This window comes from Macrotis lagotis, chromosome 4 (assembly GCF_037893015.1).
Source record: "Macrotis lagotis isolate mMagLag1 chromosome 4, bilby.v1.9.chrom.fasta, whole genome shotgun sequence".
Taxonomy (NCBI): Eukaryota; Metazoa; Chordata; class Mammalia; order Peramelemorphia; family Peramelidae; genus Macrotis; species Macrotis lagotis.
Genome location: NC_133661.1, coordinates 34,273,857 through 34,291,048, shown reverse-complemented (window position 1 = coordinate 34,291,048; position 17,192 = coordinate 34,273,857). Strand labels below are relative to the sequence as shown.

Genomic DNA, 17,192 nt, shown 5'->3' with positions numbered 1-17,192 from the left:
CTAATTTGCTGCCAAAGCCTCTGTGATGCTGGAAAAATCACCTACTGATTTACAAGAAAATGGAAAACAGTTTCTCAGTGCAAAGACTAATAGATAGTTGTCCTCTGTAGGCATTTCATTCCCTCCTGGCTTGGTCTGAGGAGTTAGAGAACTGGCTGTTTCTGACAATGGGCTGGGATGTTAGGGATAAGGTTCAGCTTGGCTGATGACTTTCTGGAGTCCTCTGGTTCAGAAACTCACACCCTGTCAGAGTTGGAGGGGTCTTAGACCTGGTCCAACAGCCTCATTTTACAGATGAGGAACCTGAGGTTTAGGATGATGAAGTGGTTTTCCTAAGGCTACAGAGCTCAGGCAAGAGGAAGAAGTACAACTGAACCTATCTCGTCTTTCCATTCCAAATCCATCTTTATCTGAACTTAGCTTGAATGGATTATGGAAAGAGACACAGTCAAAGTGTTACTGGCCTATAAATTAATTTATTATGTACCTGTAATAGGCAGGTACCATGTTAGTTTATGGGGACATAGACACAAAAAATAAAGAGATGGCAGAAAGTCTCAAGGGGCACACACTCAATGGGGGAAAAGAACACAGAGAGGAAGTGGCCCCAGAAGAAGGAGGGCTAATCAAGGAATCATAGGATTGATAACTGATATCTGCAGTGGACCAATTTAAAATGGTGTCAAGCTGGTACATAGTGGGCTAGGTAAATTTGTTTGCTTCTACTCACCATTCAGTATGTCTGTTCCTTAACTCTGTCTGGGAGGAGGGCCTAGTCTCTGGAAGTCTGCTCAAGAGAATGCTGTTCTAGGTAGGAAAAGGGGGCAAAAGCAGGATGGATGTCAGGGATGGGTCAACCAGAGCCTTTCCAAATTAGCAGGGCTTGCTAGAACTTAGGCATAGACTGTATATTCTTAGAGAACTGAAGTATTAGCCCCAAACCAGGATGACACGTTGATGGAGCTGAGGATGGTCAATTCATGCTGAGCTTAAAGTATGTTAAATATCATTAAAATGAATTCCAAAAGTCTGTTTCCCAAATGGGTCAAACTATCACATAGAACTTTCAAGGGCAGGTAGAGAGAGAGGCCCTGGTCGAGGGCCCAAGACAGAGCACCTATAAGAATGCAGACTCCCCAGGGAAGCTTGATGGAAACATAAATGATTGGTTGAGGGGGGGACCTATGAGTAGGGGGCATTCCATAGTCAGGGGGAGAAGCAGATGCCAGACTTTGTAAAGAGCAAGGAGCTGAGTTCAGAAGCAAGGGGTAGCAGCTGTGCAGTTCTGACCCCTGGGGACGAGCAAGCCTACAGGTGTGCCTCTTGGATTTAAAGCCCAGTCAGGAATTTGCCGATTTCTCATAGCAAAAACAAATGACCCAGGAAACAGATCAATGAAAGATAATTTAAGGATCTCTGAACTACCTGTAAGCCATGACCACCAAAGAGTTTTCATAAAAGAAAACTGCACAGATCTTTTAGTACCAGAAGGTAAAGTGGACATACATGAGTTATCTCCCCAAAAGAAATACCAAAATTAAAACTCACCAGAAACATGGACAAAACCCAGAGTTTCCAGGTCAAAGAAAGAATTCAAGTACCAAGGAGTCACAACCAGGATTGTATGTGATTTAGCAGCCACAACTATGAAGAAGCAGATAGCTTGGAGTACAACATTACAGAAAACAAAGGATAAAGATTTACAAAGAAAAATAACTCACTGAGAAAAACTGGTCATAATCCTATAAAAAAATGAACTTCTAATAATTTAATATTTCCTGATGAAAAGACTAGAGTTGCATAGAAAATCTCAAATACAAACACAGGAATCAAGAGGAAAACCCCCACACCTCTGTATGAGCTATAGAGGGTTTAAAGAGTTGACAAAAAGTGGTGGGCACCACCACCATTGGGAGGGACTTCTACTTGGACAGAAAAGGTGGTTAAGAAACAGAGGGTTTTGGGGAGTTCCTTAGAAGGGAGGTTGTGCTGTACAGAGGGCTGCTCCTTTGTGCTTCTCACATAAACATGATATCTCCCCATGTCCAGGCTCTGGGTGTATCTGAAATATGCTCCTTCTTACCTCCATCTAAGGAATCATTTTCCTCTTCCTATAAGATGGAAACAAATTTTCTGTAGAAAGTCCTTCCTGATCTAGTCCCTAGGGCTCTACCTTCCACACTAGCTTGTGTTTCACCACATGTTAGATTTTGCCTGCATTCATTTTATATCTTTGCTCCATTTCTAGATGTACTTCTTTTCTCTGCCTCAGTCTCACCCCTACTTCCCAGTCCCAAGACTCATCAGGTTGTAAATAACTTCCCAATTACAAGCATTTCCTTGACTGTTGACTGTTCCCCACCCCACCCCCACCCCATGACTAGCACTGAGCCTAGGAAATCAATCACTGCTTGCTGACTGTCTACCCTTGCAGGTCTATCCCTCCTTGTCCTCCCCAGGCCAATGGCCTAATAGCCCTTAGCCCTGGATCCCTTTCACCTTCATCCTTCTCCACTTCTATTCCTTAGCAGATGAGCCTTGCTAGAAGAAATCATGACATCATGGCAAGCCTTTGATTCCTCCCTGATTGACCCTCTATCATGCTCCCAGATGCTACTGCTCCAAATCTTCTAAGCCTTAAACGAGGGTCCCATTCTATATCCTTTCATAGAGGATGACTTCATCTCCTATTTTCTGGAGAAGACTGGAACTATTGGTCATGCTCTCCACCATTCTTATTCCATTCCTCAAACTCCTCCATATCCTCTCCCCCTTTTCATCTTCTCTAGTCTCTGAAGGATAGAGAGCCTTTCTCTTTGCCAAGTCTTCCTATACTCGGTTGTAGTCCAGGTTATGTGTCTCATCACATTTTCCCTCTCTCATCTTCGATCTTTCTCTATATACTGACATCAGAATTTTAAGTGCCTACAAACATATTCAGTTTTTAACCTATACTTGAAAAAAGTTCCTATAACCTTTGACTACCATATAGTAGCTCTTCTTTCTTTCATAGTCACACTCCTAAAAAGAGTTGCCTACATTTCATCATGCAACGTGTTCATCAGTTGTCTTCACTTCATCATGACCCCTCAGTCTCTTGTAATATGGCTTGTGACTTCAACACTTAACTGCTGTTGCTTTCTCCAAGATCACCAACAATTGTTCAATAGTTAAATCTCATTATTTCTTAACTTCCTCAACTGCTCTGTAACTTTTATATATTGGCTATCCTGCTGAATGATCTCTTTCCTATGATCTCTTCAGGCTCTCCTTGAGCCAATTTGATTGTAAACTGTTTATATCCCTAGCTTGATCAGTCTCCATTGGTTTCCCCGTGTATAAAATGAGGTGGTCAATAAGCTTAATTCTAGTTCTAACTATGACCCTGCCTCCCTAAAATTCTCAATGCTTTCCCCCTTATCCCTTCCCATGCAGAACACTAATATTTCTCTCTTTCTCTGTCCCCTCCCCTCCCCTCCCTTTCTCCTTCTCCCCTCCCCTCCTCTTCTCTCTCTCTATTTGATCCCAGATGATAGGGAAACATTGGAGCTTATAGAGAAGAGAGGTGCAATGGTCAGACCTGTGCTTTACTCTGCAGAGGATGGACTGGTATAGGGAAAGATTTGTGGCAGAGAAGCTTAATAGTTAAGGACCTTGGGGGGGGGGCCTGGCAGGGTCACCCATGTTATGAGCCAGGATAACAGGGAGGATGGATGGTATTGCTCTCTACACTCATAGGGAAGAAAGCAGTATGGGATAGGTTTGGAGGGTAGACAAAGATTCTGTTTGAGGCCTGCTGAGTTTAAGCGTTCTATTGGACAAACAATTCAAGACATCTGAAGGCAGTTAGAGATGTGAGATTGGAGGTTAGTAGAGAGACTGGGACAGGACAAGTAGATTTGAGAATCATTGACTTAGAGATGATAATTAAATCCACGAGAGCTGAGAATCAAGTAAAGTAGTAAAGAGGGTAAAGAGAGAAGGGCCCAGAGCAGAGCCTATTGGGACATCACAGGTAGAAGATATGATCTTGATGATGATGAGTAAAGGAAAGTGAAAAGAAACAGTCAGACAGGTAAGAGGAGAATAAGGAGCAAATGATGTTCCAAAAACCTAAAGAGAAGAGAGCATCATATAGAGAGTGATCAACAGTGTCCAAGGTATAAAGAGGTCATGAAGAATGAGGACTGGTCACTATGAGATTGTTAGTAACTTTGGAGAGAACAATCTCAGTGGAGTGATCAGTCAGAAAGTCAGAAAAACAAGTGAGGCACCTGTTATAGGCAGCATCCTCCAAGTGGTTAGGCAGTGGATCCAGAAAAGGAAAGAGAAGTGAAACTCACCAAAAATGCCTGGAAAGCTTTTGTAACTTCTACCTAAGTAAAAAGCAAAACCTTACTAAATTGGCCTCTACTAATTTGGAATTTGTGACAATTAGAGTTTATCTTTGGCAAACCTTTCTTCAAGAAAGGTCAAGTGGGGGAGGAATTTAGATGGGAAGATGATGCAGATTAACTGTCTGACCAGGTTTGGGGGTGGGGCAGAGAATGTGGCTCTTCCTAGGAAGATAAGGCATGCATGCTGGTGGGGAGGTTGGGCATCTCCTAGGAAGATGGACTCCCATATGGGGGTGACCCTGTGGAGCAGGCCACATGAATGGCATAGGGGAAAAGAGAATGAGCAAGATTCCAGGCAGAAAAATTGAAAAGATTTAAGATTATCAACAATTTTCAAGTACCATCAAATTACTTTAGTAGCTTAGCTAGTTCCAGATCATGCTTGTACATTCACCACAGACTGGGAGCATGATCTAGAAGAGAAAATGCTGGTTTTAGGCTAAAGGAACTTAGCTGCTGGAGATAAGCCTTGAACCTGAATATTCTTACTCCAGGACACCTCTGTCAATGGGAGCTGTGGTACTATTCTTATCAACTGATCTGAATCACTAATATCACCTGTCCCAGAACATTTTTTGACTTTAGTATGAACTCAATTGTGTTCCCATAGAGGCCAGGATGACTGCTGACTGGTCCTCCTTTCTATCCCTTCCCCAGGCACAATGTCCTGCTGTATTGTCAATGAATAGTGGCCTGAATCACTGCAGATCTGCATTGTCAAGATTTACTTATCCTATTGCGAAACAAAGACTCTTTTTATATGAAGTGTATATATATATATATATATATATATATATATATATATATATATATATATATAAATACATGAATACATACTCACACATATGGAAGTTGGGGGGGGGACCTGAGAGATGCAAAACCTGCAAAAGAGGAAGCTAGGAGGACTTGACTGGGGGCTTGAAGCTAGGGGGCTTGATAAGAAGAAGGTGGTGAAGGCTGCTCCACCTCTGGAGGATGTGCTAAGATGATGATTTCTATTTGGTGGTTGCAATCTTCTAACGGGCTAGGAAAGTCTATGTTTAACCATAAGATCTGATTAGATATTATAGGTCCTATAGAAGACACAAGACAACATGTTGGCTTGTCTCTTCTTCTTACTACTGACATAAAAAAATTATTTTGTTGGAAGACAATATATATATATATATATATATATATATATATGTATATATCCACATATATATGTATATGATGAAACACTATCATTTGAGAATGGATCTCATGTTAAAATTTAGACATTAAAAAAATCCCAATATAAAAATCCATTCTTTTGTTCAGAATAAGCGAATTTCAGTTTTACTTAAAAGTAAAGTTTACTTTACGTTTTACTTTACTTATGGTTTGGAAGAACAAAATCAATGTAAAAATTTTTTTTCAAGAAATTTATTAAAAAGTACAGTATTTTTTCACTGTGTGTGTGGGTAGAGATTAACCAGACTAATTCTGTCTATCCAAAAGGTCTTTTAGAAAAGCTAAGTAAAAATGAGGAGATTAAAGGGACAGTGAAATTAGTCTAGAAAAGTCCAGCACCAGTGGCAGGCCTTTTTTAAATGAACACTATAAAAGCCAGAGCCCCCTACAAAGCAGGGTATTTATAAATGGCGTGTGCTGTTCATTATTCCACTTAATTACCCTTTACTCTCAGAGCCTGCAGTGATATTTAGCAATTCTTAGGCAGTTTTTGAGTTGGAAAGTTTTTGGTTCTCTTTCTGGCTGGCACTGGAAGTCTTTGTAGAACAAGGAGTACTCAAGCACATTTTACTCCTGCCCCAATTTATTTTATTGCCAAAACAGGCATTATCTTAATTACTATAATATAGAAGAAAATAAAACTGCCAACCTTCTTTGGCAAATGCATTATTTTTAGTTATTATATGTAACAAAGTGTTCAAATAGACAAAGCAGCACACACAAATGAAATGATCATTTCCAAGAAGAAACCAGAAGAGAGATCTATCTACATAGGGTTACTCAGATATATTATTCAGTCTTGAGATGCAAAAAGCAAACTCATGCTTGGAAATTTAAAGATCAGACAGGAAGAAAAGAAAGGAAATGGAAAATCTATTAAGAGTTCATAACAGTGGGTGGTATGAGTTTACATAAAAGGGCTCATCTCAGATAAGCAGCTTATGCTGCTGTCAAGTTAGAGTTTTCTTGGTAAATTAAATTAGGAAATCACCTGGACCATTTTTCTTGCTTTTAATTTATTATTTGTTGAAAATTCTGATGAACTGAAAATTGGAAAAGAGATATAATATTATAAATAAAGACTAATGAGTTGACAAATCAAAGTGTTTTAAAAAGGACTAAAAAAGTTATAACTATTCCTTTGATTTCTAAAAAAGAGAATATCATATTATCAAGATTAAAAAATGAAAGTGAGTAATCTTCAATTTTAGAAGGAACCTGAATTCTATAAAACATTTAAAGAATAAATAATCCCAACATTCTATGTAATATTTTCATCAAGCTGCCTCTCTGACATAAATATGGTCCTAATCCATAATTCAAAGAGGGATAAAAGAGAAAGAATATTTTGGATCAATAACACAGGGAATATACTTGAATATTCAAATTACTAATTTATATTAATATAGAAATATTAAATAAAATACTACTAAAGAACAGCAATATATAGTGCCAACTTTTTAGGATGATCAAACTGGATTTATATCAGCAATGAAAGCATGAACCAACATTAGGAAAGTAATAGCATAGTTATGTTAATGATAAAAATCAAATGATTATATAAATAAATGGCAGAAAAACCAAGAGCTAACATTATTTGAAACAGGGGAGTAAGCATTTCTATTGTCTCCATTATTAATTGACACAATCATACAAATGATGGATTATAGTGATAAGACAAACGTATGGTGACATTACACAGAAGTAAGAAGGAGGTAGATGGCATGACAGTTTGCTTAGAAAACTCTAGAAAAAGTGGTCTTGGACTCATCAAGAGGAGGAAGTCATTTATTATTTAAAGTTCTATTGCTCCTCCAAGTTCAGCGGCAAAGTTCTGTAGAGAAGTCCAAGCTGGTTTCCATTTTCAAGGCTGGAGTCTCTCCCAACAAGAGGAAACCTTTCACTCCAAAAGATCAGGCTTGGTTTCTGAATGATGTTCAATGACATTCATTCATTCCTTCTCTAAGTCAATTACTTTTTTACCCATTTGTAAAACTGGGGATAATGATGCTTACATGCCCACCTCTAACTGGTGAGCTTATGATACAGGATGTGTGGTGCTAAAGACCTGGGTCTGCCTATTAGAATGACATCAGTTCCTTTCTAGTTGTGGTGGGCTGAAATCTAAGATCCCAGAAAACAGTCCTAACAAGGTGAGATAATTGCAGCTAAGTCTGATAGGTTTACTTCATACTAGGGGAATCCTAATTATGCTGCTGCCTATACACACAATCATTACCTCTGTGAATTTTAGGATATTGTGCATTTTCCCAAACCTGGGCCCAGGGCTCAGGGGCTCTGTCACATGGATGTCAGAAGGGCACCAGGGAAGACTTTGTATATGTTCAGACACTGGGAAGGAGGATCCAAACAGAAAGGTCTCTGTTCTCAATCCCTTTAAGGACTTCAGGAGTTGGTAAATGGAGTGATTTACTTGGGCCAAAGGAACTGTGAATTTATTCTATCCAAAGTATACCTGAATCCTAACAGAGGATACCATTCCCTGCAAAACAATTGCTGGTCCTAATTTACCTCATTTTTAACATCTATAAAGTACTGTATATAGATGATCTAATTTATTCCTAACAATAACCAACACACTGTGAGGTTAGTACTAGAGAGATTATCACCTACATTTTTCATATGTTTTATATTTCAAAAAGAGAACATAATCAAGGGGAACTATCTTCCTTTCCTTCTCAGACCTCAGTTTCTTCACCTATTAAATGGGGGAGGGGTTTCATTAACTTTGTTGCTCTGACATTCTATCATTTAGGATGCTGCACGAAGGGCAGTCAGAGTCTGTTTTAACTGTAAGATTACTTTTCTCCTGGGTTCTTTTCTCCACCTTTCCTTAAGTGCAAGGGCTGACAGAGAGAATGAATTTTCTGAAGGTACTTTTTGCACCCACACACTCCCTACTTCAAAGCCAGGTCTCGGAGGCGACTTCACTCTGAAGCTTCTTGCCTCCTGGCCCTGGCCAAGGTCCTCCTCCCTCTCTGGTGCCTGTATTCCTCTCCCATCCAGACTTCAGAAACATGCCTCTCCAGTAGGTTTCATTCCCATACCCCATTCAAGATATTATTATGTGCTGTCTTCTAATAGAGAAGCAGGAATTGTCTTTATCTACTATGATTAGCTCAAAGCCTTGCCTATAGTGAGAGCTTATTCCTTGCTTTCTTCCTCCCTCCTACACAGATTTAAAAAAAAGGGAACTAAATCTGGGTCCCAAACAGACTATTTCATAAATACCACTCAAAAATGAGAGCCTGCCTATTAGTGAGCAAGAATGACACTGGTGAAGGCTAAGGGTTGGTTCCTCACAATAAACAGCCTACATAACCAGTGCTTCTGGAGCAGCCATCTAATTGACAATGGCAAAGAGAAACCAGCCAGGGATTAATCCTATATCTGACACTTGCCACAAAAGTCACGAGGGAGTCCTTTAATCTTACCAGGTCTAAAAGTCCTCATCTGTAAAACGGGAATAATAATTGATCCTTCACAAGACATCTGAAAGGGCCAAATGAGATGATGTGCAGTTCTCTGCAAACCTGAAAAGGTCAATGAACTCATAGCTGTCATCATCAACCAAAGCAACAACTTTTCTTGGAAGGGGCTGAGGACAACCCAGAGTCCACTAAGAATCACAATTCATTCAGTTTCATATCATACCTCGGACCTTTGCATTCATGTTAAAGGAAAATAAGTATTTTAGAAAATAAGTATTTTAGAAAATGCTAGGCACCATGGTATCCTGGGACCTGGAATGTGTAGATGGGGTCAGCTTTTAGTCCTAGGATGTCAGCAGTCAACTGCACCAACAAGAAAAACCAGCTCTGGGCAGGCTGAGTGGCCAGACTAAACAACCAGTGTGAGATGAGTCTTAGACGGAATGCCAAGCAGGGACAGGGAAAGGTTAAGTAGGAAAGAGGATAAGATGGGCAGCTCTGATAAGAACATTCCTAGGAAATGCCCCCCATTACAGAGGGAGGGAGGGGCAGGACCGGGAACACCCAGAAGGAGCCAATGCTGGTGACACCACAGCGATTGCAACCTTCACAATTTTTGTCAGTTTCAGATAATGGGCACTAATTAAATACAATGAGGAGAATTTTAACAAATGACCCAATTCACAGCTCCATACGTATCCATATACACAACTGATGACATTTTACATATCCTAAAAAGTGGATCCCCAAGATGACCAGCACCAGGCTGCTGGTCCCGAGTAGTCCCTAAAGGCACTTACTTGCTGTTGACGGCAAAACACAGCTTGCACATCCCGTGTAAGACGGCCGTGGCGCTCTGCAGAAACAAGGCAACTTTGGGGTTCTCGTCAACCGGGCCCTGGACAGAAAGGAAGCAGCCGCAGAGCTTGTCGATCAGTCCGATGTTGACCACATAGCTACGAGTGGAGGGACAATTGTGGGTGAGTTACCAAGGGGCAAGGCACCAGCCATTTCCACATCCCAGGGTCCATCTAGACCAAGGGTGGGCTTCCCATTCCCAAAGATACAAACATAAAAGGTTTAAGTAAAACATATTGAATTACAATTTCCTGAAGTCTGGCCCTTTGGGAGTCTCAGGAGTTTCTGTTAAGGAATAAGCTACTCCTTAGGTATTTTCAGCCCTTTTTATTTAATAGCTAGGCTATAATCTTCACTTCTGTTTGTTTTGCTTTGTTTTGTTTTGTTTTTTAGGTTTTTGCAAGGCAAATGGAGTTAAGTGGCTTGCCCAGGGCCACACAGCTAGGTAATTATTGTCTGAGACTGGTTTTGAACCCAGGTACTCCTGACTCCAGGGCCAGTGCTTTATCCACTTTGCCACCTAGCCGCCCCTATAATCTTCATTTCTACATACACATAACCATGGGTCAAAAGATAAGAAGTTCTACTTTTCAGTGGATGAAACTGTTACTAAGACAGGTTCTCCTAATGCTGACTTCAGTTTCTTACTTTTTTATTCCTTTACTATTTTTTTCTTTTTTTGCAAGGCAGATGGGGTTAAGTGGCTTGCCCAAGGCCACACAGCTAGGTAATTATTAAGTGTATGCGACCGGATTTGAACCCAGGTACTCCTGACTCCAAGGCCGGTGCTTTATCCACTACGCCACCTAGCCGCCCCTATTCCTTTACTATTAAGAAGATAAGTATGGCAAGAATGGAGTTGATTTCCTAGGATGAGGAAGGCTGACACTCTGCCTACAACAAACTGCCATTGCAGAAGGTCCTCTCCTCTTCTAACACCCTCACAGCTCTCTGGGGCTAATGAAAAGTTGGAGCTGACAGGAACAGCTCTTTCATTAGATTAAAGAAAGCAGTGGGGAAGGGAAATGACGCTTTAAGATCAGACAAAAGACTTAACAGATAAATCATTCTCAGCTCTGAGGAACTCCAGGATTGATTCATGGCTACTGCAATTCAATTTTTAATGTGGAGGAAACTTGGAGATAGGAGCATAGAGCTTTCTATCCTTGGGGATGGCCAAGAGTGTGGAGTAGGAGAGATGCCATCCTGTTTAGCTTTTGAATCCTAAGCCACCCTTCTGAACAAAGCTCCTCAGTGGGAGTGGTCCCCTGGGGCCACCTCCATCCACCTTCTACACTTCTTTCCCAGGCCAGTCCAGTGACACCCTGCCTCTGGACCCTCCCTCCAGAGCTGCCTACCAAGGAAGGTTCAAGTCCTTTAGGAATTCCAACTCAAATCACCTCAATACACATTTATTTAGGGTCTGTGATGTGGGAGCACAGATATGGGAGAATGGAAGCTTGTGGAGGGCAAGAATTAGGTGTATTTTCTCAAGGTACTTCCCCAGCCCAGTCCTGTTCAGGACAACAGGAGGGGATCTGGGGAATTTCTAACCCCACGGTAGAGTGCAAAGCCCTGGCTCCAAGTCACAGTCCAACCCACATATCCTAGGAACCCATCAAACCCTTTCTGAGTTGTGTATGGGATCAGACTCCTTGGACTCTTTGGGTTTTCCTTGGTCTCAGGCCTCTGGTTTCTATGTCACCTTCTATTTTCCTGCCTCGGGTCTAATTTCCTTCGTGCTCTTGTCCAATCTTACCAGTAGTTTCTAATGAATGGGCCAGGATTCTGGCCGTCTTTTTGTGTAATGCTGAATTGGATGGTGCAGGAGTTTTAAAAAGTATTGTATTTTTTTTAAAATCAGATGCATTTTTGGAACTTTATTGGTGGGATCTGGGTTCTTCCAGCCCCTAAGATCTCCCAGGACCTTACCCTTTGTTTTAAAATGTATAATCAATTCAATACATCATATTCAAAGCTACTCTGCTTATCTGATTCCCCCTTTGGGCTTCCTCCTGTTCTTTTATGTACATGTCTTAATGACTATTTCTTCTTTTTTGGGGGGGAGAGAGAAGGAAAAGCAACTCAATTTCTTATTTCCCTCTTCCTTCTTCCCTCTAAAACCTTTGTAACAAGTATGTATAGTAAAGTAAAACAAATTCCTTAGGTCCCAAGCCCTTGATGTGGCTACCATGTTACCTAAGGCATCAAGAGGCCAACTGGCAAGAATTCAGTTCTCTAAGACTTGCTGGGGCAGCAAGGTGGTGCAGTGGACAGAGTGCAGGGCTTGGGGTCAGGATGACTACTCTTGATGAGCTGGCATCAGACCCTTACTAGCTGTGTGACTGTGGGTAAGTCACTTACCCTGCTTGCCTCGGTTTTATTACCTGTAAAAATGAGCCAGAGAAGGAAAAGGCCAGCCACTCCAGAATCTTTGCCAAGAAAACCCCACATGGGGTCACAGAAAGCAACAACAGACTTGATTAATGTTCTACTCCCCATATAAGTGGCAGCTTGGTATGGATTAGAATGCTTGGCTTGGAAGGAATCAGGAGGAGCTGCAGGCTATGTGACAGTGAGTGGGTCATTTGACCTTGGATTCCTCATTTATAAAATGGAGATAATAACTGTACTAAACTCCCAAGGTAGTTGTGAAGATTAAATGAGATAACCTTTGTAAAGTCTTTGCAAACCTTGAAGGGCTCTAGAAATACTAGCTATTAACCCGACAAATAAGGGGGTTGGCCTGGGTGGCCTCTCGGAGATCCCTGGAAGCTCTAAATCCTGGACTTCTTTCACCAACATGCCCTTCCTCTAGAAAAGAGGGGGTGCTCTGGCATCTGTCTGGTCCAGTGTGGTTTGCTTTCTTTATCATCTTTAGGAAACTTTCTGTTGTTCAAGTAAGCAAACAAAACCAAACACCCCAGAGCAGCTGTGCCTGACAAGCAATGTCTTCTGCAATTGGGAGTCCATCCTTCTCTGTCAGGGGGCTGACCAGATATGTTAATGTCAAAGTGACCAGCAGCCTTCAATCTTTCAGGGCAAGGTGAGGGGAAATATAGAAGGGCAGCAGGACTGAGGAAGGGGAGACATAGGTGTGTTTGAAAACAAAGGGAAGGAACACTAGCCAGGAAGAGCTGAAGAGTAGTCAGAGAGGAGCATGAAAGTTGGGACAAATGTTGAGGGAAGACAGGAAGGGATGGGATTATGTCTGGGAAAGCCGCTGTGCTGAGTGGAGCAGCAAGTCTGGGAAGGGGGCAGGAAGGGCACAGCTCCTCATGATCCCGGGGGCCCAGGAGAGATAATGCAGCATCAGGCTGCAATAGGCCCAGGAAGCCTGTTTTTTTCCAGCTGTGCTCAACAGCAAGTGGACAGGAATGAAGACAGAGGGCAGCTGGGTGACCTAAAGCTGGACATGACAAGCAGGGCAAGGGACTGGAGGGAGAGGAGATGTGGGGTTGACTTGATTCCCAGAGAATGGAGGACAGAGAAGGGAGGGAACCACAGCTAGTGCAGTGGGGAGCATCAAGAAAGAGATGGGGTGGTAGGGACCTCTCTGAGTGTGAAATAAGCTGCAGACCCAAGGGAATCCAAAGGAGTGAACAATCCCCAGATCACACAAGTGAACAGGCAGGGAAGTGAAGAAAGTCAGAGAGGTCCTTGATTCATCAGCATGAGGATGAAATACTGAACTGGGATTCTAAGACTTAGGGAGAGATGGGATAATAAAAGGTTGAAATAAAATGAAGGAATTTCAGAGTTTGTCAACAGAAAATGGAACACTTGGGAGCTGGTGGAAAATCAAGGGCGTGACTTGGGCTTATGAACACTGATGCTCAGACGCAAATTTCATAGGACCTCTCCTAGAAGTCTTTTTTGTGGAGGGAAGAAGTGATGGGAAAGTTGTTACTGACTCTTTTGAAGAATATCAAAGAAGTTTTGTATTCTTCCTGGACAACCACAGATATGTATATAATGAATCAGTTAAATTTTTATGTTTTATTCACTATTTAAAACATGGAATGGTTCAAGGCCACTGATTGAGGGAAAAAAGGAAGAAAAAATATGAAAGAGAGAATCTGTTTAACATGAACAGTCCTTTCTCCATTAGTAAAAGAAGCACCTAAGAATTTTCTAAAGTCATAATCCAATCCTGCTTCTGGGTTAGCAACAAGGGGGAGGAAGACAGGGATTCTAAGTTGCTCCTATCTGCTTCCTGAGTTAAGTTCAGCAGTGTATCAAGAAGGCAGAGCTCATCATTGAAGCTTTGAATGCCAACAACACCTCACCTGGGATGCAGTAGGAAAAGGAGTCATTTGGGGCTCAGGAGAACTGAGTTTGATGCCAATGCTCTACTTCCTGGCAGCAGAATCACCCTGCAGTGGATTCTACTCCAGACTCTGCTGTCTCCCCTTTTTTTTCAGAGCTGGTTTCCTCCTTTGCCATTTTCTTAAAGAATCAGATACTTTGACCACTATTCTATTTGAGAAAAACTAGAAAGTAGTCCTTCAATGTTAACCAACACTTGCCAGTCTGGTTAAAAGCAATATCCTCTTGTTAATACTGAATGTCTCAGAGATCTGAGATTATTTTAGGAATAGAAAGAACTCAGATTTTCTCATTTAACTTTTTCATTTGATAGAGAAGAAAACAGAAACTGATTGATAGGAAATTTCAACCAAAATTAAAAATGGAGTTAGTAGGGGAAAAGAACCTAGATCTTAAATCTCCTGTTCATTGTATGTTTTCACTACGTTGCAGGAGAGGAATACAACATACAATCATTTCTTTTAAAATCTCAATTAAAAATGCATCCTGATCATCTTGGCAGCCTTTTTTATCTCTCCTCCCTATTCAATCTATTTTTCCCTGCTCTTTACAAAGACAAGACATTACCATGTTAAGATAGTGACACTACAAGATAAGGATTGTCTATTCTCTAATGGGTGGCAGGTTATGTTTTTTGTGTTTCCCTGGTCTTGGGTGTAAATATATTTTGTTCATCAAAACTATTCAATAAAGCCTAATTTCATATTGAGATTATAGGAGATACGAAGAAGTAAAAGGCTCAGTCTTTGCCCTTAAGATATATGTTATCCAAGGGAATGAAACATGAAAAGCTAATATACAGCTGGACATACCTAGGTGCTAAATAAGCTGCAGATCTAATAATAGAATTCAAAGGAGGGAAAAATCACCAGATCACACAAGTGAATGGGTGGGGAAGTGAAGAAAGTCAGATAAGTTCTTCTTCAACTTGTATGATTCTAGAATAAATCTCACATATCTGAATCATCTACAGCAGTCTATAGACATGATTTCATTGCACCTCTCCTGCACTTTATATTTGAAACAACATGTTAACATGTGTATGCATGTTATTTTAGGTTCACAGAATCTAAATGTAAATAAAATCAATTGCCTATAGCTTGATAGCTTTAATTTTCAAAGGATGACTTTGGGCAGATCACCCCCCCCCCCTTGAATCCCAGGCTGCTGTGCCTGGGTTCCTTATTCCCCAGGTACTAGTCGGCCTATTGATTTACATCTGATATGGTCTTTCCTGGTGCTTCCTTAGCTCAGAGTGTTGGGAGACCAGGCTCTAGTGATACTTCAGTCTCCCTCATTCACTCTTGTTTTGTTTTTTGTTTTTTGGCGAGGCAAATGGGGTTAAGTGGCTTGCCCAAGGCCACACAGCTAGGTAATTATTAAGTGTCTGAGACTGGATTTGAACCCAGGTAATCCTGACTCCAAGGCTTTATCCACTACACCACCTAGCTGCCCCTGCCTCATTCACTCTTGCTAGAGACCACACATCCTGAATTTTAACCTCCTCAAATATCCAACTGATATTCCAATGGTACCTGAGAAACATAATAAACCTCCTTTACAGTGCAGGTGCCTTTTCTCCTCCCCAGGGACAGGGGTCCAACAGCTTCTCTTTTCCACAGTTATGAAATTTCTGTGCAACTCAGATCAAGTCACTCTCCTTCTCTGGCTTCAGTTGACCAGTAAGATGAAGGGCTTGGTCTTGCTGGTCTCCAGAACTGGACAGGTTCCAGGAGACCACAGAGTTGAATTCTTGCACCTTCACTAACAGGACTTAGTTTGGTGCAATTTTTAGCTCTGTTTGGAGGAATATTTTTTCTTTGCGAGGGGAAGTTCTCTGAATAACCTTCTCTTGCTGCGAACCTATGTGACCAGGAAGATGATAGCAACCTAGGAAGAAATGGGGAGGTGCAGAAGAGGAGGACTTTGGTGAAGATTGTCTCATTTGGGGCTCTGACAATATTGCCGGCTGTCTTTCTTCATGGATCTTTCTTGTTCTGCTTTGAAGATGTCAGTTGCTGTCTTAGAGTTCCTTTTTTATTCTCTCTCTCTACTTAGATCAAATAGATTTACCTTTAACACATGTCAAATGAAGACCTATTGCTTTCAGCAGCAAATGGAAGATCTTGTTCTTTGGTAAAGCCCTGAAGGCCTTTTCAGTGGAATGAAGCCATGGTGAAGGGTTGAGAGCTCTGCTCAAAGTGTATGAAGCCTGTTTCCTAAATTTACAAAAGATACAGTGGCTGCCTAGAAAACTTTATCAAGGCCCTCGTACCATCAAGCCTTCATCTCCCTCTAATAATTGATAGAGGACTTGACCAAGCACACCAAGGACTTGAGATAGCACACGCAAGTCTATTACTCCCATTTTCTTGTGAGTAAGCTGATGGATCAGGGAAGGAACCGAGGTCCTTCGAGCTCCAGTCTAGTGGTCTTCCCATTCTACTAGGCTGCCTTTCCACTGTTACCTCCTGCCACTCTCTAGAGAAGCACTGTACTCTGACCAAGCTGTACTGCACACCACTCCTTGGACATGCTTTACACTCTTCCATCTTTGGTTTTTGCCTTAAAGTCTTCTTTTTCCTAGGGATGAAGTCTCACCAATCTTCAAGGCTTGGTTCAAGTCAAATGCCATCTCCTCTAGGTAGATGATTCCCTTGTGCTCAGTTTGGAATAAATTATTCTCTTTCATACTTCTATGGCTGTTCTGCTTTAGAGGACACTTTTTTTTAGCAAGTCATAAACTTTTTAAAATTTATTTTTATTAAAGATATTATTTGAGTTTTACAATTTTCCCCCCAATCTTGCTCCCCCCCCCCCCCATGGAAAGCACTCTGTCAGTCTTTACTTTGTTTCCATGTTGTACCTTGATTCAAATTGGGTGTGATGAGAGAGAAATCACATCCTTAGAGAAGAGAAGTCTAAAAGGTAACAAGATCAGACA

The 17,192-nt window shown here is 41.3% G+C and overlaps 1 protein-coding gene across 5 annotated transcripts in view; it reads right to left on the bottom strand.

Annotated features, from left to right (window-relative positions):
- SCAPER (S-phase cyclin A associated protein in the ER) overlaps nucleotides 1-17,192 on the bottom strand; it is a 381,601-nt gene that overhangs the window by 60,490 nt on the left and 303,919 nt on the right. For all 5 annotated transcript variants that reach the window (XR_012477706.1, XR_012477705.1, XM_074232482.1 and 2 more), the window contains one exon: nucleotides 9,862-10,017. Coding sequence is in view for 3 of the 5 variants with exons in the window: in XM_074232482.1 (XP_074088583.1) it covers nucleotides 9,862-10,017 (156 nt within the window). In the remaining 2 variants the exon portion in view is untranslated. The remainder of the gene's footprint in view (nucleotides 1-9,861; nucleotides 10,018-17,192) is intronic.